Source organism: Mus pahari, chromosome 10 (assembly GCF_900095145.1).
Source record: "Mus pahari chromosome 10, PAHARI_EIJ_v1.1, whole genome shotgun sequence".
Lineage (NCBI taxonomy): Eukaryota > Metazoa > Chordata > Mammalia > Rodentia > Muridae > Mus > Mus pahari.
The window spans coordinates 32,563,079-32,589,066 of record NC_034599.1 but is presented as its reverse complement, the minus strand read 5'-3'; the positions used below and the strand labels follow the sequence as shown (position 1 = coordinate 32,589,066).

Genomic DNA, 25,988 nt, shown 5'->3' with positions numbered 1-25,988 from the left:
TCTGAACCTGATTTAACTTTGGAACCTGGTATCTGTCTAGAAAATCTTCAATTTCATCCAGATTTTCCAGTTTTGTTGGGTATAGGCTTTTGTAGTAGGATATAACAATTTTTGGATTTCCTCAGATTCTGTTATTATATCTTCCTTTTCATTTCGATTTTGTTAATTAGGATACTGTCTCTGTACCCTCCAGTTAGGTGGCACACAAAGATATCTATAATTTCTATGTATCTATGTATGTGTCTATCATCTATCTATCTACAATATCTATGTATTATGTGGGTATCTATCATCTATCTTTCTATCTACCTATCTGTCTATCTATCTATCTATCTATCTATCTATCTATCTATCTATCTACCATCTTTTGCTCTTCCTTGCTCTCTTCAGAACACCTCTCTTTCCTCCACAGTTCTTGTGAGAGTTTGGCATGTCCTATCTCTAACTCATCATGTCAAATCATTCTCTGATTCATCACTTTGTCTGCTTTTCAATTATAAATCATTATCAAACATGGCTCTTCTTTCTAAAAGTAAAGATTACCTTCATTGTTTTGGGTGAAATGTTTGTATTTGGGTATGTCTGCATTCCAACCAAAGGGATTAAAGGTATGTCATTCCAGCCAGATCACACAGGCCTATAAGTTCTTTGGATTTGAATCCTTGCCAGAGCAGCCATGTTTCTGCAATGCACCCATAGTGACACTAGGAAACTTAGTTTTTGGTCCATTCACACTGCCTCATCACAGAATATAAGAGTGTCCTGTATAATTCTGTTTATACATATAGCTAAAGTTTAACAAAATCACAAAGACAAAGAGGCCAAACATACATGTTTATGTCACTGTCTCTTAGCGTGAATAGATCTTAGGTAAGGAGTGATACTATATAGGCCTCTTGTCAAAATGCCATTTTCCTGCTACATCATAAGGTAGGAATATCTTAGTTTTTTTTTGTGTTCATATATATGGCCTTAATTCTTTAGCTTCCCATATCCTTCTCCACACCCCTAACTTCTCTTTATTCAATTGCATTCTAGGTCATTCACCTGTTTCTCAAACCTCTATTATTCTTTATCTAGAATGATACAGATCACTACCATCTTAGTCTTTTTAAAAATCCTGTCCAGAGCCTATCTCATGACATTAAATTCTGTTCATCTTTTCTAAGACAAATACTCTTTATTTTTTAACTTTTAGTGGATTTTTATAATTGTAACATCATGAGCCCAATTCCCCTTCATAACTAACTTCTAACATTGTAATTCGACCCCACCCCTCCACACCCCCACAAAAAAGCAAAGCATTGAAATTTCTTGTCCTGTCATAATATTCCCCAGAATATTTGCCTTTGTCCACACATCTTCACTTACTGTCTTCAATCATATCATCAATCCTGGATCCTCACTGGGCCTCCTCCAAGTTATCCTGTTGTTGCTCTGTGTCATGGATATCCTGCAGCTTTGGATAAGCAAGACTAGCCCTTATACATGTCCCAACACTTCACAGATGGTGTCACTTTTGAGGTTGGCCAACTCAAAGTCCTGGATCTAGTCATGGGTGACAGCAGAGCTGGTCAGCCTGCTGCCTGTCCAACAACAGCATCACCAGAAGGATCTCCCCAGCACAGCTCTGACTAGCTCCCTGGTGTTACCATATTCAGGAGGCCAGGACAGCTCCCCTGCTCTCATAGATATGGGGCCTGCTGGCCTGAACCTAGGCATCCAGAGCGAGTTATACTTTCTGCCCAGAACAGGAATGATACCCACTCTCACAATTTCTGTAGCTGGCAGGTCACTGAGCCAATGCTCCTGCTTTCACACCTTTGGGATTGTTTCAACTGTGCCTTCACTATAAGCTCAATTATCTTGTCCAGGTGAAGGGCATGCCTCACTTTCCCAAGTGCTAGAGCCATTGAGTGCCAATGCTAGCTCTCCTGATCCTATGACTTCCAGGCCAGATCTCCCAAGCTGAGGTGGCAAGAGGCATGGGATAATAGGGCATTATACCCATACCCAAGTTCCCTCACTGCCTATGAGTGGCAGGGCCACATAACCCAGAACCCCACCCCCACCCCCAATAAGTCCAGCTAGCAATTTCAGTTAAAAGACCCAACTAGAGATGTCAGACCCTTTGATGACTGTCAGAGTAGTATCAAAAAACAAAACAAAACAAACAAATAAACAAAAAGAAAAAAAACACTGGCCAGAGATAAGCAGCCAGAAGCTAGGAGGTTACCTGGGCTTATTTCTTCATTAAGACACTTTCTCTCATTTTGTTTCCTATTCCGTTTTTATTCTAGCAGTATTTTCTGTCTTTACCGTTTTTAAGGGCATCCCTTAGGTCTAGTGCCCTGGGTTGTAAACAGATGTATTCTATTAACTTGAGTACCCATCTGGCCATAGCCCTGTATTTAAAGTAATAAATAGAATAAGTAATATTACTGGAAGAATCTCTGCATATCAAACCAGTGAAGATCTCAGACCCAGTGAATTTTGAGGATATTCAAGGACAAAAATTTTTGTTTAATACATGACACTATTCTGAGAAAAATCTAACACCCAAAAGACCTGTTATTTAGCCTTGTTAAAATAGAGCAAAAAGTTACTGAACATAGTAAATGAAACCTCATTTATAGTGCCAACTTTGAGGAATAAAATTATTAGTCTTTAGTTTACATCTTTAATTATCATTGCTACTTTAATGTGACTTCTCAAATTTTACTTGTTGCTCGTGTATTTTATATATAGTAAAGAACATTGCAAAGATGAAAGAGAGAATTATCTATATTCTCCTACCTGGAAAGCTTACATTTTTATTTTCTACTCCATGTGTATGAATGAATGTCAGTGCAGTTTTAATATCTTGTTTAAAATGCATTGTTTTTAAACTCTGTCTTCTATTAACTCAGATTTCATGATTTTGTCCTCATGTATTATTTTTATTTATAGGACAATATTTATCAAACAAACACTCATCCAAAAAGACTTAAGAGAACTATTGTTGCCATCTTAGTTGGTTTATACCTCTTAGTCACTGTAATCAAGATGGTAGTGAGGTTACATAGTTGTTATTTTAAATCATCTATTTAACAAAAAAGGGTTGAATCCAAATTACAGATATAGTTTGTAGTAAATGATTATTACCTATGTATAAATTTTCAATTATCAACATTTTTGTTATAACTTTGTTAACTTTATAAAATTTTAATCATACCCAGTGATCTTAAAAAGTAGTTTACACACTATTCTTACAAATCTTGATATAAAGTTCATACTTCAGCAAAGGTCTTACTAATTTAAATTAGATGGATAGATAGATAGATAGATAGATAGATAGATAGATAGATAGATAGATATGAGAATTATCAATAATCCTCATTGGGATTAATCAACTTCTTAGCTATTTTTAATCACACAGTGTCTTCTGCTGTGCTATTGTGTTTTTCTCTCCTTCTCACAAAGTCAAGTGACACACCTGACACAGGACAGAATTTTGGATGAATCTTTTAAACAATCATGGTTGGGACTGGGTGGAGCTGGTACCCCTGCACTAACGTTTCAATAAAGTAGGACAGCATGAAACAAGAGTTTAATATTATCCTTACCTAAAATACACCTGAATTCCTGCAATCGAAGATTTCCACACATTGTTTTAATTATCTCAAGAACAGTAAGGAACATAACATGCAATCCACTCAACACTGCAACAAGTTCATGAGTATGCAAGAAAACACATGTCGATCAAACAGAAGCTTAAAAAGAAAGTTTATTAATTCAGAGGATACCATATAAAACATAATATTTGGTGGCCACCTTTATTTATATACACAACAACCAAGTTTCATCTCAGCATTTCTGTGGTTCCCTCAATTGGTACCTCCCAATTTCTCAGACCCCATCTCAGGTTCGCTCTGGGAGCCAAGCAATGAGGGTGAGCAGTATCCAGTCTGAATCTCTGATTTGAAAATTAAGTCCACATCCAGTTTTTTCCCAATTCATCTAAATGTAGATTACAGACAGAATTCTTTTTTTTTTTTTTTTTTTTTTGGTTTTTCGAGACAGGGTTTCTCTGGGTAGTCCTGGCTGTCCTGGAACTCACTCTGTAGACCAGGCTGGCCTCGAACTCAGAAATCAGCCTGCCTCTGCCTCCCAAGTGCTGGGATTAAAGGCATGCGCCACCATGCCCAGCGACAGACAGAATTCTTAACTACCCAGCTGAAGGCTATTAGGTACAACTTTTATGGTTTGTTTCTTCAGGCACTGGAACTCTTTAATTTATCTCAGGCACCAAAGTGGAAACCTGCAGGTCCCCAAGGCACATCACAAAAATTGGCAGCTTCAGCTATACCCCCATATCTCATTTGGGACATCAAAATGCTATAGGCCTGGGATGTTCACCAGTCTGACAAACAGTTTTTACTTAGGTAGTGTTTGACTAGGGTATTCCTGGGAATCAAGATTTCAATGATGTAGCANNAAGGAACAAAAGACAGGGGTTTTCTAAAGGCATTTTAAAACATAAGGTTACACTTGGGAGGCAGAGGCAGGTGGATTTCTGAGTTCGAGGCCAGCCTAGTCTACAGAGTGAGTTCCAGGACAGCCACAGCTATACAGAGAATCCTATCTCAAAATGAAGAAAAAAATAATAAGGTTACATCTAATATATGTGCAGACATGCATCCTACAATCAGGAGGCTACATTATTTTTACATACTTATGTATCTTTACCTAAGTGCAACCATGTTTAAGTGCAACCAGCATTTAGAAAACTTATGGCAGTCAGTTTTCCTGGTTTTCTTGGGCAAGCAACCTCTGGTTACACACGCAGAAGCAATGGTTCACATTGTGACCATTATTGTGATGAACAGCAGTTTCTTTAAAATTATACAATAATGACCTTTAACATTCCATAATGTTCTGCCTATCCTGGAACCACTGGGGCTTTCAGGCTAGAGACAATTTTGTTTCATAGATCTCTTGATCACACTAAGTTTTACTTAAAATATAAACTTATCCATCACATAGTAAACTTAGTTAATCAAATTTCCAATGGAGACATAGTAAGTACTTATAAAGACATACCTACCCTTAGGTCAAAGAGGGGTAAAGTTACTACAGGTTCCTTTATCTTAAGGGTTATAAATTGATGTTTCAGAGGACTGGAATCAAAATAGACTCATCAACTCCTCTTTACCAAACAGCTTTAAGACAATGAGAAAATATCAAACAGAAAAGAGTATTCATCTTTTATTTCTTTTTGTCTTTTGAGAAACAAAGGAACATACCCATATAATGAAATCTTCTTCAATTCATCCCAGAAGTTACTAAACAAAGTAGTAAGACACTGTCTCTGTGATAGCCACATAAATCTTGTAAATATACCTAATTTCAGTAGTGATTGAGATGTACCTCAGTGACAGTACACTTGCCTTCCATGAAAGAGAGTAGAGTTATAATGTCCCCAAACACAATTGACAAAATAATGAAATAAACACATACATTAAATAAATCTCTTGATTTTTGCCATTTCTGAGTATATCATCAATTCTATTGTGCTTAAATGAGTATTATTTCCAAGGAGAAATCTGGTAATTTCCAAGGCTACTGTGCTGGTAATTCACTATACAAATATGTTTGTCCAGTTTTCAGTGCTGAAAATGATAAGAATGTTTTGAAAAATGACAGACAAAATCTTTCTATACACTAGAAGGATGATCCATTAATGATCTTTCACTGTGTTTACATCTGAAGTTTCCTCCATAATGGATTTAATTTTGCAAAAGCTAAATAACTTTGATTCAACACATTTCTTACCTTAGTGTTTAAAAATAATTGTTATGTAAGTTCCTGTCATTGTTGTCTTAAAAAATTGTGGGTCAAATCCAGAAACTCCTGAATGCAAGCAAATCCTATGCCAATTACTTACTACTCCAATCAATCTTCATAAAAGGTGAACCCCTTTATGGAACCTTTTAGTTCCATAAAAATTTAGATTCTACTTAGGTAAATCTCCATTTCATCAATGTTTTTCTCAGTGCAAGATGGACATCCTTATTCCTTATACTGTAGATGAAAGGATTNAGCATTGGACCCAAAATCGTATAAAAGATGGTAGATATTTTATCTTTATCCACAGATGTATTAGAAGGCTTAAGATACATGAATGCTGCAGCTCCAAAGAAAAGAGAAACAGCTATTACATGGGAGCCACAGGTACTGAAGGCTTTTGACCTACCTTCTGCAGAATGGATGCGGAGGATGTTGGAAAGGATTAAGGTATAAGAAACAAAAAGAGTCAGGCTGGGCACTACCACATTGACACCAACAACAATAAAAACTACAAGCTCATTGATGGAGGTACTTGTGCAGGAAAGTTTAAGGAGAGGAAGTACATCACAAACATAGTGATTGATGATGTTGCCATCACAGAAGGTGAGTCTAAGCATGCAAACTATGTGGGACAAGGCACCTGCAAAGCCCATCATATACACGCCCACAGTCATCCATATGCAGACCTGATGGGACATGGTGACATGGTAAAGCAGGGGCTTACAGATGGCAGCATATCTGTCATAGGCCATTGCTGTCAAAATGTAACATTCATCAATAACAAAGAAGGCGAAGAAAAAAAGCTGAGTCAAGCACTCAGCATGAGAGATGATGTTCTGCTTCACAAAACCCACTAGCATTCTGGGGGTTATGACAGAGGAGTAGCAGAGATCTGTGAAGGAAAGGTTGAAGAGGAAATAGTACATGGGGGTGTGCAGGTGAGGATTCAACATAATCAGAACAATCAAGCCCAGGTTCCCCACCATGGAGACCACATAGATTCCCAGGAACAAGAAGAACAGGGGCAGCTGGAGCCCTGGCTGCTGTGTCAAGCCCAGCAGGATAAATTCTTTCACTGAAGAGGCATTTCTTAAAGCCATTTTCCATAGGTCATATCTGAAAGAACAATAAAAATTGTAACATTAAAGTAAAATCCCTGCACTCATCAACCAACCACATTAATGTGAGACTAAAAGCCAAAATAGAAAGATAAACTCAAGCTCACAATTCTCTGTGCTTTTGTTTACCACATTTATGAGAGTTAAGATAAAGAAATAGCCATAAGTATATTGAAGCCATTTCTTGGGAATAATAGTCATGGAAGAAATGACCATTATTACCTCTGCAGCATCTCGGTTCTACTTCTACCTTGACCATCCACCTCCCATTTTAGTCTCAGTAATAATTTCAAAAAAAATGAAGCAAGGCACATCCAAGGCGCACTGTGTTACTCATTTGTAGTTAGGGGAAATAAAATCATGCACCCATCCAATCCAATACCTACCTTTGTAGTTTGAGACCGAACAAATGACTTTACTGACTCTTCATAAGAGGGCAAGTACAAATAGCATGAATGAGCTATAAAGGTGACTATTACAGAAAAAAAATTCTATTGTTATCTGGTTTGTCTCCTTGGAGAAAGGGAAATTAATTTTGGACTGGAAAATCCAGAGCCCTCATTCTTTGGGATTCTGAGGAGCCATGAGTTCTGGATCATGATTTCAGGTAGTGCCTATTCCTATAATTCTGTCTTTATGATAAATTGTTGGTAAATAGCATCTACTGATGTCATAAGAGCCACCTGGTAATGACCCAAGAGGGTTTATGAATTGTAATCTCAGGAACCTGATTAAAAATTAAAAGCCTTATGTTCCCCAAGTATTTTCCCAAGAGATCAGGATTTGTTGCTATGATATTTACAAATTAGTTCAGTCATAACGACTTTCGCTCATTTAGAGGTGGACAATTTTGTTTTGTTTCATAGTTTTATACAATTATTCAATGTGTTTTGATAAAGTTCATGCCTAATGTCTTCCCTTTCAATTCCTCTCCCATGCTACTGTAACTATTGCCTCCCCAATTCATTTGTTCTTTTCAATTATTTTATACATTGTGTTTATTAATTATTAACTGTGGGGGATATGAGGGTCATCTGCTTGAGAGTGGATAGCCTACGTAAGGGATTCATCCTTGAAATGTATGGGGTTTCTCAAAGTATTCGTCAACTGCCAATAGTTACTCAGATACAGGTAAAATTGATGACCATCAGGTTTTATGCCTACAATTGTAACCACTGTGTGTTCCTTGAGAATGCCTTGAAAAACATGTTTTCACTGTAGTCTTGTATCAACTGTAGCTCTTACAATCTTTCCAGTTCTACTTCCAGAGCGATTCCTGAGACTTGGCTGAAAGAGTATGATGTGAAGTTCCTTTTTAGGACTGAGCACTCACCATCTTTTACTTTCTCCCTGCAAACTAGCTACAGCAATCTGTGTTAATCTCAATTTATTGCTAAAAGAAACATCTGAGAGGTCCTCAAAGAGGCTGAGAGATGCACTAGTCTATCAGTATAATAGAAAGGCATTAGGAATCAATTTAATACTATATTCATAGCAGGTAACAACCATAGATACTTCCCTATGACCTGTTGATCTGTCTATCTAGCCTCAGCAGTTGCCAATAATAAGTATGGTAGGCATGAATTTTGTCTGTCGAGTAAGCCTGAAATTCAATCCAAATGGTGGTTACTCCTATAACACTTATGACATTGTACCAGTGGATAGGTCCTTCCAGGTCAGCCATTAATGTAGCTTTCATAATTCACATCTGAGTAAAACTGATCATTACATTTCTCTTTTGATAAAATGATAGACCTCTAGTATTATAAATTTGAACAATATCAGACTAGTCTCTCAACTTCTTACATAAGACAAGACCAACTTTCAAAAACTGATACATTTCTATCTCCTTACATCACTCAGAATCATTGAGAAAAAGCTACCATGAAAGAATTAGTTCCTCACTAACCTTCAAAGCTGCTGAGGGCATGAGTGCTTATGACAAGTTTATATAACACAAGTAGAATTATCATAACTTCTTTACAGGTCTCCATGGTTTGAATTAATTGTTTGGACTGTGGAATTATATGCAGATGGATATAATTTAGTCCACTGTTTTTATGAATGAAATTAACAAAGAATAAAAATGCAAGAACAAAATGTATGGAAGGATGGACATGTTTTTCTTTACACACTCTAGACAATTGGCTACTAGGTAGATACAAACTTACTTTCTCAATGTTATGACTTGATTATATGGTGTCTCCTACAAAAAGACTAATCAGCAAGTTTGGGGATAACCAAAAGGAGTGGTAATAGCCTGTAATATTGGGGTTTTTATGGGACGCTGCTAGCAAACAACTCCACAAAATGGTAGCTCATTCCTTGTTCTGGGTTTTTCTTTGATAGTCTATGATGTCTAAGAGAAATATTCTCTACCAATGATAGGGCAACTCCATTTAAACTCTTTATACATGAGTATACTTTAGGAAGCTTGTATAAACATAGGATTACAAATGACTTTCCTCACAAGATTAGTATTAGTTAACCTTCCTCACACTCACTCCTGCACTTTACCGACCCCTCCACTGTCCCACCTAATGAACCCTTCCTGATTCTTTATGCCCCATTCTTCCTTCACATCACCTGTGCTCCATTTTCACATACATTTTATTATTTACACTTTAGGTACATTCCAAGTAAAAAAGCATGAAAACTTGTCTTATATACTATGGAATCTCCATGCTTTCTACCATTAGATGAAATCTTATGTGCTTCTTTACAATGTCTTCTTTCATATATATCACACACAAATAATATAAACTATCTTAGGGTAACTCTAACCAAACAAGTGAAAGATCTATATGACAAGAACTTCACATCTCTCAAGAAAGAAATCAAAGAAGACCTCAGAATATGGAAAGGTCTTCCATGCCCATGAATTGTTAGAATTAGTAGAGTAAAGATGGCCATCCTACCAAAAGAAATCTACAAATTCAATGCAATCCCCACCAAAATTCCAACACAATTCTTCAAAAACATCAAAAGAACAATTCTCAGATAAATCTGAAAAAAAAAAAAACTAACAAACAAAAAAGAGTGGCAAAAAAAATAGTTATTTAAATATTTATTTTGAAAATAGAAAAAGGTTGCTGGACTTGTCAATACACATTTTTAAATCTCAACCATTGGAGAATAAGGCAGGAAGATCACAAGTTTCAAGCCACATAATGTGCTACATCGTGAGTTTAAGGCCATGCTGAACTACATAGTCAGATCTTAACTAAGAATTCTTAACAATAAAAAAAAAATTCTGGGAAAATCATCATCCCTGACTTCAAGCTATACTATAGAGCAATAGTGATAAAAACTACATGATACTGGTATAGAGACAGATCAATGGAATAAAACTGAAGACCCAGAAAAAAAAGCACACACATTTGATCTTTGTCACAGAAGCAAAAAATATACAATAGAGAAAAAGAAAGAATCTTTAATGAATGGTGGTTTAACTGGCAGTCTGTACATAGAAAAACAGATCCATATTTGTCACCTTGCACTAAGTTCAAGTCCAAGTAGATCGAGGACCTCAACATAAAACTAGATATACCAAATCTAATAAAGAAGAAAGTTGTAAAGAACCTCTAATTCATTGGCATGGGGGAAATTTTCCTAAACAGAACTCCAATGGCTCAGGCTCTAAGATCAAGAATTGATAAATGGGACCTCTTAAAACTGGAAAGCTTCTGTAAGGCAAAGGACATAGTCAATAATACAAATCCACAAACTACAGACTGAGGGAATATCTTCATTAACCCCACATCCAATACAGGACTAATATCCAAAATATATAAAGAACTCAAGAAACTAACCACCAAAAAAAACAAACAACTAAATCATAAATGGGGTATAGAAATAAACAGAGAATTCACAACAGAGGAATCTCAAATGGCTGAGAAGTACCTAAAGAAATGGTTACCGTCCTTAGTGATCAGAGAAATGCAAATCAAAATGACCCTGAGATTCCACCTTACACCAATCAGAATTGCTAAGGTCAAAAAATAAGGTGACAAAACTTATCAAGGATGTGGAGAAAGAACACACCTCCATTGCTGGTAGGATTGCAAACTGGTACATCCACTCTGGAAATCAATCCAGAGGTTCCTCAGAAAATTGGAAATAGATCTACCTGAAGACCCAGCTATACCAACCTGTGGCATATACCCAAATCATGCCCCACCATGCCACAGGGGCATGTGTTCCACTATATTCATAGTGGCCTTATTTGTGACAGTTAGAAGCTGGGAACAACCTATATGTCCCACAGCAGAAGAATGGTTTTAGAAAATGTGGTTCATTTACACAATGGAATAAAACTCAGCTATTAAGAACTAGGGCATCAAGAATTTTGCATGCAAATAGATTGAATTAACCCAAGTGAGGATGCCTCAATCCCACTTGGGAGGGAAAAGAAAGCAATCATGGGGGTGGGGCAGGGCAGGGAAGGGAGCTGGGTAGCAGAGAGAACAGGAAGGGGAAAGGTGGGACATGATCAGGTATTCAGGGGTGGAAACAGGACTGAAGTCCTGAAAGCCAGCAGAAAGAATGGAAACAGTCAACCTCAGGAGATAGGAGGAGGGAAAACCCTCTAGAATGTACTAGAGACCTGGCAGTTGAGAGACTGTAATGAATCAAAGGGAAGGACCTTAGATGAAACACCCTACAGTGGGGCGAGGGAACTTGTAGAGTCCACCTCCAGTAAGAAAAATAGGACATCAAGTGGAGGATTGTGGTTGCTATCTCACAGTCCAAAAATCTGACCCAGAATTGTTCCTGTCTGAAATAACTGCAGGGACAAACATGATGAAGAGCCTGGAAGAAAGGAGGTCCAGTGACAGGCGCAAATTGGGATCCAGCTCAAGGGTAGGCTCCTAAGCCTGGCACTATTACTGATACTATGGTATGCTTAAAGACAGGAGCCTAGCATGGCTGCCCTCTGAGAGGCCCAACAAGCAGCTGAAAGAGTCAAACACAGATATGTGCACCCAACAAATGGGTCCCCTAGAGTTGAATTAGGGAAAAGCTAGAAGAAGCCGAGGAGGAGCATGACCCAATAGGAAGACCAACAGTCTCAACTAACCTGGACCCACAAGTAATCTCCCAGAACCTAAGCCACTAACCATGCAGCATATACCAGCTGATATGTCACCCTGACACATATACACCAAAGGATTGCTTAGTCTGGCCTCAATGGGAGAAGACACACCTAGTTCTCAAATGACTTGAGGCCTCCAGGAGTAAAGAGGACTAGTCGGGTGAGGGGTATGTTGAGGTAAATCTCCAACCAAAATATCCCCAGCAATGAAAACACAACTCAATTAATATGAATGCATGCTGTTTGCCTATACTGGGCAGATATACTACTACTTTATCATCTTCTACATCTATGAGACCCCTTAGAACTTGTGGTTTCTCCAGGCCATGAGTTTTTGCTCTGCTTTTCTCTTCCTCCTCCTCTGTGTCCTCTCCCTCTTCCATTTTCTCCTTCTTCTCTCCCCCCAACCTTCTGCTCCACTTCCCCTTTATCTGCCCAAACATCATCTCTCCTTTATTTTAAAAATTAAGATGGGAAGGTTTACAGGAAATCACCTGAGTGCTAACTCATTCCTTGTTTGCAGCCCCTCACAGGAGAATGGAATTAACGTCAAATATAACTAGCTCCAGGGCTATCCACAACAGAGGTAGAGGTGGGGACATCCTCTTGGAGATGGGGGAGGAGGTATGGTATTAGAAACAGTCAGTGCACAGACCAGGAGGGGGATAAGACTGGACTGTAAAAGAAGATTTTAAAAAATAATAAAAGGAAGGAAGGAGGGAAGAAAGGAGAGAGAGAGAGAGAGAGAGAGAGAGAGAGAGAGAGAGAGAGAGAGAGAGAGAGAGAGAGAGAGAGAGAGAGAGAGAGAGAGAGAACAGAATCCCTACAGCTTCATCCCTGAATGTTACCCTAATTTTCTGAATATGCTGAGAATTTCCAAAGTTTGTTCTGACACACCTGTAACATAGACTCCGTTCATAGGAAAATTGGAAACAGTGAATTCTAATAAGATTTGAAATGTCAAAATCAAGGTTATATTCCTTTTGGAAAGGAGAGGAGAGCAAGAAGTCAGGGCAAGAAATGGGGGGAAACAAAAGAAGGTCAATGAATTAAAAATAATGAGGTGAGAAGTTCTCATAAACAAAAAATATAAAGGAGACATTGCAAGAGAGTATGCAGCAAGATTTCTCATTAAAGGGAAATAAGGAAACAGCATTCAAGAATCCACCCCAAAGGCTGACAAAATTGTAGTAATGCTACAAGCAGAAGTTAAGAGTGAAATTTTGTTCAGATTTCTGCATTAACAACTGGCGATGAAAGTACAAGTTTGAAGTAGGGGAATGTATCCAAAACAGAGTAATACATTCAGAAACAACTGTCAGGACATGAGAAGAATCACAGTTCATTTCTCTACTTATGAGAAGAAAATAGTAAACAAAATGGGAAAAAGAAGAAAAAGTGAATAATCTTCAATTGCAGATTTTTGTATTTTAGATAAAAAGAAATATAACAATTGTCAACATGAAGCTCAATTATTCTTGACTCTTCAAAATTACTGAGGAACCAAAAATTCCTTTGGGCAAATTTGAAATGCACCCCACAGGACCAATATGCCTTGGTATCCCATGGTGATCAGGACTTGGAGATTCATTAAAATGTCTTCCATGTAAAATGTTATAAAATGGTAAGTTTTGTTTTAATTGTTATTTTTGTTATCCTTATCTCTCCTCCAGTATCATGCAATGTGCCTCCTACATGGTGAATGATAGTTAATAGGAGTGAAGCCTCCAGCTGAGCACTAGCTGAATGTCTCCCTATTCAGTGACATTAAATGGTCTCAGAAATAAGACCTTACAGTCAGGCTGTTAACTGAAATCACTAATAACCCTGCCAATAGCCTGTAACGTTTGGGGTGGTTCAGTCTACTGAATCATTAGGCCAACAAGTTAACAAGATGCAAGGCTTTCCTGACACTGATGGGTACAATTAGTGGTAAATAATGTCTAGTCGAGGCATTGTCTCCCCCATTATATGGTGACTCCTTTACATTTCTTTCCTATGTATTAGGAAAGTGTTACAGTACAAGGTACAGAAAAGTACAGCTTTTCAAAAAACCCTTAGTACTGTTTGCCTCTTTGCTTGAAGCAACCTACTGTACCTCAGGCTCTTGTAATTTTTCTTTCCCTTAATCTATGAACCTGAGGGGAGAGGTACTATATGAATGTCCCATTTACTGTTGAGCACCCCAAAGTCTCTTGTTCTTTGCATGTTAATCAAAAGAGAGTCTCAATATCAATTCTTATCTATTGCAAGAAGCTTCTCTGCAGTGGGTTGAAGATACATTCATCTATGAGTAGAGCATAATTCATTAAGAATCATTTTAATATATGCACATTTAAAAAATGCCCCTGAACACTCCTTAACATTCTATCTGTCCTTGGGCCAGTGGTCCTTTCAGGCTAGAGGCAATTTTATTTTATAAATCTCTCTTTTTTTCCAATTTTTTATTAGGTATTTACTTCATTTACATTTCAAATGCTATCCCAAAAGTCCCCTATACCCTCCCCTGCCATGCTCCTCTACCTACTCACTCCCACTTCTTGGCCCTGGTGTTCCCCTGTACTGGGGCATATAAAGTTTGCAAGACCAAGGGGCCTCTCTTCCCAATGATGGCTGATTAGGCCATCTTCTGCTACACATGCAGCTAGAGACATGAGCTCTGGGGGTATTGGTTAGTTCATATTGTTGTTCTACCTGTAGGATTGCAGACCTCTTCAGCTCCTTGGGTACTTTCTCTAGCTCCTCCATTGGGGGTCCTGTGATCCATCCAATAGCTGACTGTGAGCATCCACTTCTGCATTTACCAGACACTGGCATAGCCTCACAAGAGACAGCTATATTAGGGTCCTCTCAGCAAAATCCTGCTAGCGTATGCAATTATGTCTGCATTTGGTGGCTGATTATGGGATGGACCCCCAGGTGGGGCAGTTTCTGGATGGTCCATCCTTTCGTCTCAGCTCCAGATTTTGTCTCTGTATTCATAAATCTCTTAACTACAGTTATTTAAACTTAAAGCCCAATGTTAGTCATCATATTCTCCCTTAGCTGTACCTTGAGTCAAATTCTTGACTCTGCTGTAGGAACCTTTTTAATATTGAGATTTGATAACTATGAGTATATGGCACCTATATGGGAATTTATATATCTGCTTAAAGCATTTCTGATGCCTTAATTGTTAACAGCAATCACCGGGAGCAGAAGAGGGAAGGGTCCTGGGATTGGAGACAGTACGGTTGTTACCAAGAAGTCATCTGAAAATGAGAACAGGAACCAACAGCTTCCCTTGTTTGAGGACTTTTCCCTGTCTAGGGTGGATTTTTGTTGTTGATGTTTGATTGTTTTCTTTTTGTTTACTGATTTTCTCTTCTCTTGTTTTGATTGTTTGGTTTTTGGGTTTGTTTTAGAGTGCTTTGGGTGAGAATTTGTTTGTTTTTACTCTTTTTTTGTTTATTTTATTTGTTTGGTTGTTTTGTGTACAGTCGGGTCTTCCCTAATGATTCTTGAGTGATTTCTATAGAAACAATAATTTTCTCTTAATGCCATGTAAAAACATCTTAGTTATGTATAGAGAAGGTCTTGAATCATTCTATATTGTAGAACTACTTCCGCTAATGAATCAACTTGTTGATAGATATTTATCTATTTGCTTTAAATAGGTACCTTCTTGATATTGAAGGAGACCAGAGGCCAGCATAAGTCCTGGAATAGGAGTAGTCACTAGAGGTAGCCATTTGTCTACTTTTCCAGAGAGAATGGAAGAGACTCCTTGTATGGAGGGAAACTAGAAGCTCTTGGACCTGCCATTCCAGCTTTTTTGTTAAGGATAAAGGGTGATGTACTCTATTCTGTTTATGTTTTTCAGATGAAATGAGGACATCAATATAAAGGCATTGGAGGACTGGAATGTCAGTCAAAGACAGGGTCAGAATGCAGGCAATGGATTTTCATCAGAAGCATCTAACTTCTCTGACCCAGCTGATGACACAGGAAACAATCCCATTGTACTGGTTTACATCAGCTTTCAGCAAGTTCAGTGCTTTCCAGTTGTGTAAGATCTCTGGTGTAGATCACTTTGGAGCCGTTTGTAATCTATAGATGATTTCTAGGTAGTGTCAATGGCAGTGTCAATAGCTGAGTGAAAATCTGCCAGGACTGATGTAAACTGGGGACAGAAGTTAAAAATTAAGGAATTTAAAGGAAAAGTTAACATTAAGAGCTTTCACCTCAGAAATAGACAATAGGCAAGGAGCTTAGGCTGTTGATTGATTTGACAGGAGTATTTATCTGAAATACATTTGTCCTGTTACAGGTAGATCCAAGTTCAGACTCCCTGAAACTTACATGAATTTTTATAAATTAAGGGGCAGGGGAGATCAGTAAACTACTAGAGTAGACTCACAACTTTGGGTTATAGTAAATGGTTGAGGATGCAATAAATGATTTGGGGCTAAAGTCATAAACATTATTTTATCTAACCAGAGTTTTGATATATACATACATATAGACCAGACACAGATATTTTTATCATAATGAGAAACTTTTTAAGTATGTACTTGCATCAAAGAAAATTTAAATTTAAATTATAAGATTCTGACTGTGATAATACTAGTCAGTGCTTTACCAAGACTAGACTATTAGCTTATCAGAGCTCTATTGATTAATATTTTTTCACAAATGAATAGGTCTCATTTATTAGGTTCATAGAAAACATTTAATGTAAATAAAGCTTACAAAGAAAAATTGTCACATTTGAAAACAGCTAAAAGGATCAAAGTAGAACACAGAATCTTAGTGAGCAGGGTCACAGAACACAATAAAATGGTATATATATATATATATATATATATATATATATATATATATATTCCATCCCACTTGAACCTGCACTGTCAAATTCTTGATTTATATTGCATGTTTTTCCATTGGCAGATCTCCTCACTCTTCAATTCACAAGGAGCTGCTACTTCTGACTGAGCCCAGCATTTCAAAATTGGGAAATCTTGATCACATCACATCAGTAAGTCGGAGCTGTTGACAATAATGAGGTGTCTCCATCTTTCTTTATGTGGATGGTGATAGCGATAGTGTACAGGTATAAGGGCCTAGCAGCAGTTGATGCACTGTGTATCCTGCCGGGCATAAATGAGGACTACACACTCTTGGGACAAATAGTTGGTGGCTTCTATATTAAAACTTTCTGATACCATCACTGCCTCTGTTATGCTTCTTTCTCAAAATGAAGCCAACTCAAATGGATCCACTAAGAGTCCTGTTGGAAGCCTGGCGTGGTGGCACACGCCTTTAATCTCAGCACTTGGGAGGCAGAGGAAGGCAGATTTCTGAGTTCGAGGCCAACCTGGTCTACAAAGTGAGTTCCAGGTACAATAATGGCCCGTAACATTCCATAAGCTTCCATCCATTCTGGAACCACTGGGTTTTTCAGACTAGAGGCAGTTTTGTATCATAGATCTCTTGATCACACTAAGTTATGCTTAAAACATAAAAATCTATCACATAGTAAAGTTGCTTAGTCAAATTCTTTCCACTGGAAACATAGTAAGTCCTTATATAGACATACTTACCCTCATTTCAGTGAGGGGACAATCTATTATAAGTTTATCTTAATGCTGCAAATTGCTGTTTCAGAGGACTGGTATCAAAACAGACTCATCAAATCCTCTTTACCAAACTGCTGTAAGACAATGAGAAAAGACCAGAGAAAAAAGGCATTCATTTCTCCTCTTTACCTCAGCCTTTTGAGAAATAAAGGAGCCTTTATAATGAAATCTCCTTCAATTCAGTCCAGAACTTTACTAACTGATGTAGTGAGACACTGTCTCATAGAAAGCCACATGAAACTTGTAAATGTGCCTAGTTGCTGTGGTGATTGAGATGTACCTCAGTGATAGGACACTTGCTTAGGATGAAAGACAGTAGGGTTATAATGTCCCCAAACACACCTGACAAAATAATAAAATAAGCATGTACATTTAAATAAATCTCTTTACTTTTCCATTTCTGAGTATAACATCATTCGATCTATTATACTTAAATGTTCATGATTTCCAAAGAGAAAGGCTACACAAATATGTTTGTCTGGTTTCCAATGTTTTAAAAGATATGAGCTGGGTGGTGGTGACACATTCCTCTAATCCCAGCACTTGGGAGGCAGAAGCAGGCAGATTTCTGAGTTTGAGGCCAGCCTGGTCTACAGAGTAAGTTCCAGGACAGCCAGGGCTACACAGAGAAATCCTGTCTTGAAAACAAAACAAAACAAAACAAAGCAAAACAAACAAACAAAGATATGAATGTTTTGGAAAATACAGATAAATTATTTTCTCTATCCTAAGAGGATGGTCCATTAATCATCTTTCACTGTCTTTACTCCTGAAATTTCCTCCATAATTAATTTATCTATGCAAATGTAAAATATCTTTGATTCTACACAATTCTTTTTTATTATTATTTTCTTTATTTACATTTCAAATGTTATCCCCTTTTCTGGTCCCCACCCCAGGAACCCCCTATCCAATCCCCCATCTCCTGCATCTATGAGGATGTTTCCCCACCCACCCACTCCCACCTCCCAACTCTGGTATTCCCTTACACTGGGGTATCGAGTCTTCACAGGACCAAGGACCCCTTATCCCATTGATGCCCACCAAAGCCATCTTCTGCTACATATGCTGCTGGAGCCATAGTGTTTAAAATATTTGTTATTTTAATTCCTGTCACTGTTGGTTTAAAAAACTGTGGGTTAAATCCAGAAACTCCTTAATGTAAGCAAATCCTATGTCAATTACTTACTACTCCAAATAATACTCAGAAAATGTAAACCTCAGAAACCATAAGATTTTAGTTCCATAACAAATACAGATTCTACTTAGGTAAAACTTCTTTCATCAAAGTTTTTCTAAGTGCCAGGTGGACATCCTTATTCCTTAGACTGTAGATGAAAGGATTCAACATTGGGCCCACAATGGTATAAAAGATAGTAGATACTTTATCATCATCCTCAGATGCACTAGAAGGCTTAAGATACATGAAGGCTGCAGATCCAAAGAAAAGTGAAACAGTTATTACATGGGAGCCACATGTACTGAAGGCTTTTGACCTACCTTCTGCAGAATGGATGCTGAGGATGTTGAAAAGGATCAAGGTGTAAGAAATAAAGATTGTCAGGGTGGGAACTATCACATTGACACCCACAACAATGAAAACAACCAGTTCATTGATGGTGGTGCTTGTGCAGGAGAGTTTGAGGAGAGGAAGTATGTCACATGCATAGTGATTAATGATGTTGCCATCACAGAAGGTCAGGCTTACCATACTACCAGTGTGTGCAATGGCTTCCAAAAACCCCATCACATACACACCAACTGTCATCAGCAAGCAAACCTGCTGAGACATGGTAACTTGGTAAAGTAGGGGCTTACAGATGGCAGCATATCTGTCATAGGCCATTGCTGTCAAAATGTAGCATTCATCAATAACAAAGAAGCAAAAGAAAAAGAGCTGAGTCATGCATTCTGCATGAGAGATGGTGTTCTGCTTCACAAAACCCACCAGCATTCTGGGGGTTATGACAGTAGAGTAGCAGAGATCTGTGAAGGAAAGGTTGAAGAGAAAGTAGTACATGGGTGTGTGCAGGTGAGGATTCAAGACAATCAGAACAATCAAGCCCAGGTTCCCCACCATGGAGACAATGTAGATTCCCAGGAAGAGGAAGAAGAGAGGCAGCTGGAGCTCTGGTTTCTGTGTCAAGCCAAGCAGGATAAATTCTTTCACTGAAGAGGAATTTTTTAAAATCATTCTTTCCTGTAAGAACAGTAATAATTATAACATTAAAATGGAATCCCAGCCACCTTTAACCTATCACATTAATATGAGGCTAAGAAACAGAATAGAAGGATAAATTCAAGCTCACAATTAATTCTCCCTTTCTTTACTACATTTTATGGGAGTTACAATACAGAAATTACCATAAATATATTGAAACCATTTATCCAGGAATAATATTCAGGAAAACAATGGCCACCATTGCATCTGTAGCATCATGATTCTACTTTTACCTTGACCATCATTTTCCTACTGCAGGCTCAGTGGTAATCTCAAAAGAGAAGATGTAAGGCACATCAAAGGCTCACTGTGTTCCTCAGTTGTAGTTAGGGTTAAGAAAATCATGCAACTATCCAATTCAATACATACCTTTGTACTTTGAGACCTGAGATGTATCTTACTGACTTCTGTTCTCTCACAGGATGGCAAATACAAGTGATATGAATGAGCTATAACAGTAAATGTACAGAAAAAAATCTGTTGTTATTAGATTTGGCTTTTTGGAGGTGAAAGTAATTCATTTTGAACAGGGGAAACCAGAGCTCTCATTCCCCCAGGTTCTGAGGAGCCATGAATTCTGGATCATGATTTTTGGTGCTGGCTTTTCCAACAATACCTTCTTTATAACAGAGGTTGGTAAATACTATGTACGGATGTCACAAGACCCACCTGGTAATGACCCAAGAGGATTTTATAATTTTCTATTCTTAGGGTCCTGATTAAAACCAGAAAGGTTTATGTATCCCAAGTATTTTCTCGAGAGATTTGGATTTGTTGCTATGGTACTTGCAAATTAGTTCAATGGTAATGATGTTGGCTCATTTAGATGTGTGCAATTGTGTTCTGTTTCAGAGTTTAAAATTTTTATATGCTCATACAATGTATTTTGATGAAGTTAATCCCTTATGTCTTTACCTCCAATTTCTCCTCCACTCCCCCATCCTCCTGTCACTATTCTCTCCTGAATTCATTTGTTCTTTTCGTTTTTTAAAACCACTGTGTCTATTCAGTATTACCTCTCTCTCTCTCTCTCTCTCTCTCTCTCTCTCTCTCTCTCTGTGTGTGTGTGTGTGTGTGTGTGTGTGTGTGTGTGCAGGCCTTCTATGTGAGAGTAGATATTCTATGAGAGCTACATCTGAACCTGACCATGTTTCTCAAAGTATCCATCAACTGCCAATAGTTACTCAGCAAAATGTCAAACTCATGACCATATCTGCTCTCAGTTTTTGGATCTTATCAGGCTTGGTTTTACTCAGGTCTTATGCCTACAATTGTTACCACTATGAGTTTCTTGAGAATATTCTGAGAACATTTTTTTTAATGTAGCCATGTATCACAGCTGGCTCTTACAGTCTTTCCAGCCCTACTTCCCAAATGATTTTTGAAACTTGGGTGAAGGATGTAGAGTTCCCTTTTAGGACCGAATACTCATCTTCTCTTATTCTCTCTCTACTGACTAGCTATTGATATTTGGGTAATATCAATTTATTGATAAAAGAAGCATCTCTGATGAAGGTTGAGAGATGCATCAATCTATTAATATAATGGAAAGGAATTAGGAATCAATTTTATACTATATCCATAACAGGAAATAGCCACATATACTTCTCTAAGAGACATTAACTTATCTAGCCTCAGCAATTGGCCACAACATGCATGGTTGGAATGAATTTTATCTGTGGGGTAAGCCTGAAGTTCAATCCAAATGTTGGTTACTCCTATAACACATTGTACCAATGGATAGATCCTTTCAGGTCAGCCATTAATATAGCTTTCAGAATTCACATATGAGTAAAACTGATCATTACATTTCTCCTTTGATAGCAAGTATATACTTTTAGAATTATAAGTTTATACAATGCCATATTAATCTTCCAACTTCTTACATATGACAAGACCAACTTCCAAAAATTGGCACATTGCAATTTCTTTACATCACTCATAATCACTGAGAAATGTCTACCATGAAAGGAGTAGTTTCTCACTAACCTTCAAAGCATGCAGAGAGTAATGAGTGCTTATGATGAGTTAATATAAGAAGAATTATTATAACTTCTTAATATAATACAAGTAGAATTATTATAACTTCTTTTCAGGTCTTCATGTTTGAATTGATTGGACTCTGGAATTGTATATAGATGGATATAATTTGTTTTCATGCATGGAATTAACAACAAATAAAAATTTAAGAAAAAACATATGTGGACATAGAAATGTTTTTAAACACTCTAGACAATGGACTACTGTGTAGATACAAGCTTACTTTCTCACTGATATGAGTTAATTATATGGTTTCTGGTTCAATAGGACCTAATTAGCAAGTTTGGGGATAACCAAGAGCAGTGGCAATAGCCTATAATATTGGAAGTTCTATGGAACACTACTAGCAAACAACTCCACAAAAAGGAATCTCATTCTTGGTTCTGGGTTTTTCTTTGATAGCCTATGATGTCTAAGAGAAACATTCTCTACCAATGATAGGGTAACTCCATTTAAACTTTTTTTATACATGAGTATACTGTAGCAAACTTGTATAGTAGTAGAATTACAGATGACTTTTCTCACAGGTTACTATTAGTTAATCCTCATCACACTCACTCCTCTACTCTGCCATCCCATCTACTGTTGGATCCAACCTGCTTTCTTATTCTTTATACTTCCTTCACGTCTCCAGTGCTCCATTTTCACATACATTTTATTATTGCCACTTTAGGCACTCTCCAAATTAGAAAAGCATGAAAACCTATCTAATATACTATGGATTCTCCATACCTTCTATCACTAGTTGAAATCTTATATGCTTCCTTGCAATGTCTTCTTTCATAGATATCACACATACTTCTTTCTCCAGGTCCATAACATCACATGGAAATTGGTTGTTGTTGTATTTTTCCCCCCAAGGATAGCTAATAAAGCACTTAAAACAATTGAATTTTACGTATCCATGGGATGATCTATAAATATGTAGAAAATAATGGATAAATGAGTATCTCTCCCCAGTCCTCTATGAAATCATAATGGCTATAACACAGAATATTTCCTCACAGGAAAAAAAAATCAACAGAGTGTCAATGCTTTTCTATATAGACAAGAATGTATATAAGGACCACATCTATAAGACATTTAGAGCCAATCCTTATTTTCAGAGTCCATTAAATTGGACTTCAGAGTAGAGTTACTGGTCTTTGAAAGCAAGAAGGACAAACAGATGACAGACAGGCAGGCAGGCAGAAAAAAGGGAGGGAGAGAGGGAGGGAGGGAGGGAGGGAGGAAGGGAGGGAGGGAGGAAGGGAGGGAGGGAAAAAGATAAAGAAAGAAAGAAAGAAAGAAAGAAAGAAAGAAAGAAAGAAAGAAAGAAAGAAAGAAAGAAAGAAAGAGAGGGAAAGAAAGCTATAGCATAAATCCCTGAACATCACTCTAATCTTCTGAAGATGCTGAGAATTCCCAATGCTTTGTCATACACATGTAACATAGAGATATTATTTTTTGATCTTTTGTCACACAAAATCAAAAGAGTTTCAGTACTTAGATTAATATGCCATGGGAGATCAGAGAAAAAAATGACAAACACTAGAGAGAGGGAACAAGGGTGAATTTCAGAGGCAATTGCAGCAGGCAATGAATGGAACAGGAGAAAAGGTAGGGAAAACGGAGAGAAAGGAAAAGGAGAGGACAACAAGAAGGGGAAGAAATTATGCAAAACCAAAGAAGACTGCTGAATTAAGAGTAATGCTGTAAGAAGTTCTTATAAACAAAAAATATAAAGGAGATATAGCAAGAGAGTATTCAGCAAGATTTCTCATTAAAGGGAAACAAGGAAACAGCAACAAAAAAGACTCCCAAGACACTCTTCTAGGGGTTAACTAAGTAGCAATTAGGTGTTGCTACAAACAGAAGGTAAAAACATGAAATTTTGGACAGAATTTTCACATTTAATCTTGATCAACTGTACATGAAAGTACAATTTTGAAGTAGGGGAATGTACCAAAAGACTAAATAAATTCAGAAGCAACTGTCAGAACATGAGAAGAATTACAGATCATTTCTCTAGATAACAAAGCAAAGGATTGATAAAGCATATGAGAAGAAAAATAGAAAACAAAATGGGAAAAAGAAGAAAAAATGGATATTCCTCAATGCAGACTTTTATATTTTAGATAAAAAGAAATATAATAGCTGCCAACATGAATCTCAATTATTCTTGACTCTCCAAAATTACTAAGGGACCAAAAATTCCTTAGGGAAAATTTGAAATGCACCCCAGAGGACCAATATGCCTTGGTGTCCCATGGTGATCAGGACTTGGAGATTCATTAAAATGAATCCCTATAAAATGTTTTTTAAAAGGATAAGTTTTGGTTTAATTATCATTTTTGTTGTTTTTATTTTCTCTCCTCCAGTATAATGCAGGGTGCCTCCTGCACTATGTATGATAGTCAATAGGAGTGAAATCCCTAGCTCAGTACTAGGTGAGTGTCTCCCTATTCAGCAACATTAAATGGTGTCAGAAATAAGACCTTTCAGTCTGGGTATTAATTGAAACCAATAATAGCCTTGCCAATAGAATGTGATATTTGGGGTGGGTCAGTCTAGTGAATCATTTTGGCCAACAAACTAGCAAGATGCAAGGCTCTCCTGGTACTGGAGGGTAAAGTTAGTAGTATATAGTATCTAGTTGAGGCATTGTCTCTCCTACTATATGGTGTCTCATTTAAATTTCTCTTTTATGTATTAGAATAGTGCTACAGTACAAGAGTTTCAAAAAGCCATTGGTACTCTTTGCCTATTCGCTTAAAGTAATCCATCAGTACCTCAGGTTCTTATAATTTTCTGTCCCCTAATATATAAATCTGAGTGGAGAAGTATTATATGAATGTCCCATATATTGTTCAGCACACCAAAATCTCTTGCTCTTTGCATGTTAATCAAAAGAGAGTCTCGATGTCAATTCTTATCTATTGCAAGAAGCTTCTCTACTGTAGGTTGACAGATATATTGATCTATGGGTATAGTATAAATCATTAAGAATCATTTAAATACATGTACACTCAACAGAAGTTACACAAGAAAAGGATGCTCCTTAACATTCCTTACCATTCCATCTGTCCTTGGGCCAGTGATGCTTTCAGGCTAGAGGCAAATTTATTTCATAAATCTCTTAATTATAGTAATTTGAACTTATAGCACAATGTTAGTCATCGTATTCTCACTTAGTTGTACCTTGAGTCAAATTCTTGGCTCTGTAGGTACCTTTTAATATTGAGATTTGATAACTATGAGTATGTGGCACCCATACGGGAATTTATATATCTGCTTAAAGCATTTCTGATGCCTTAATTGTCAACAGCAATCATCAGGAACAGAAGTAGGAGGTGTTCTGGGATTGCAGAGAGTACATTTGTTACCAAAAGTGACCTGAAAATGAGAACAGGAACCAATGGTTTGCCTCATTTTGGGTCTTTTCCCTGTTTAGGGTGGATTTTTGTTGTTGATGTTGGTTTGTATATTTGTTTTCTTTTTGTTTGTTATTTTTTTATTTTCTCTCATCTTGCTTTGATTGTTTGGCCTTTGGTTTTGTTTTAGAGTGTTTTGGGTCTTTATTTACATTTCAAATGCTATTCCAAAAGTTCCCTATATCCCCCCTGCCCTTGTTCCCCTACCCACCCACTCCCACTACTTGGCCCTGGCCTTTCCCTGTGCTGGGTCATATAAAGTTTACAAGACCAAGGGGCCTCTCTTCCCAATGATGGCCGATTAGGCCATCTTCTGCTACCTGATTAAAAATTTTAAGGCTTATATGTGCCCCAGGTATTTTCCCAAGAGATCAGGTTTTGTTGCTATGGTACTTGCAAATTAGTTCAATATTAATGACATTGGCTTATTAGAGGTATACTATAATGTTTTCTTTTATTGATTGAGAATTTTACATATTTATACAATCTGTTTTAATGAAGTTCATCCTGAAGTATCCTAGTCCTAGTTCCTCCTCCATTTTCCTATCATTGCACCCCCAAATTATCTGTTCTTTTCTCTTTTTCCTTCACTGAGTCCACAAGCACTGCCTGCGTGTATGTGTGTGTGTGTGTGTGTGTGTGTGTGTGTGTGTG

At 37.4% G+C, this 25,988-nt stretch overlaps 2 protein-coding genes and 1 pseudogene across 2 annotated transcripts; all 3 read right to left on the bottom strand.

Annotated features, from left to right (window-relative positions):
• Positions 1–5,999: 5,999 nt before the first annotated feature.
• Positions 6,000–6,929, bottom strand: LOC110328124 (olfactory receptor 145-like). Its single transcript, XM_021207494.1, has one exon. It carries the CDS (start codon positions 6,927–6,929, stop codon positions 6,000–6,002), a length of 930 nt encoding a protein of 309 aa, XP_021063153.1.
• A 9,840-nt stretch (positions 6,930–16,769) lies between these two features.
• LOC110328653 lies at positions 16,770–17,264 on the bottom strand (annotated as a pseudogene).
• Positions 17,265–18,921: 1,657 nt separating this feature from the next.
• On the bottom strand, positions 18,922–19,860 carry LOC110328058 (olfactory receptor 147-like). The gene has a single exon (XM_021207414.1). The coding sequence runs from the start codon at positions 19,852–19,854 to the stop codon at positions 18,922–18,924; it is 933 nt and encodes a 310-aa protein (XP_021063073.1). The 5' UTR covers positions 19,855–19,860.
• Between the last annotated feature and the right edge of the window lie 6,128 nt (positions 19,861–25,988).

Bases quoted from the DNA above. Each gene is read 5' to 3' on its own strand.
- LOC110328058 (XM_021207414.1), bottom strand. From the start codon at position 19,854: ATGATTTTAAAAAATTCCTCTTCAGTGAAAGAATTTATCCTGCTTGGC.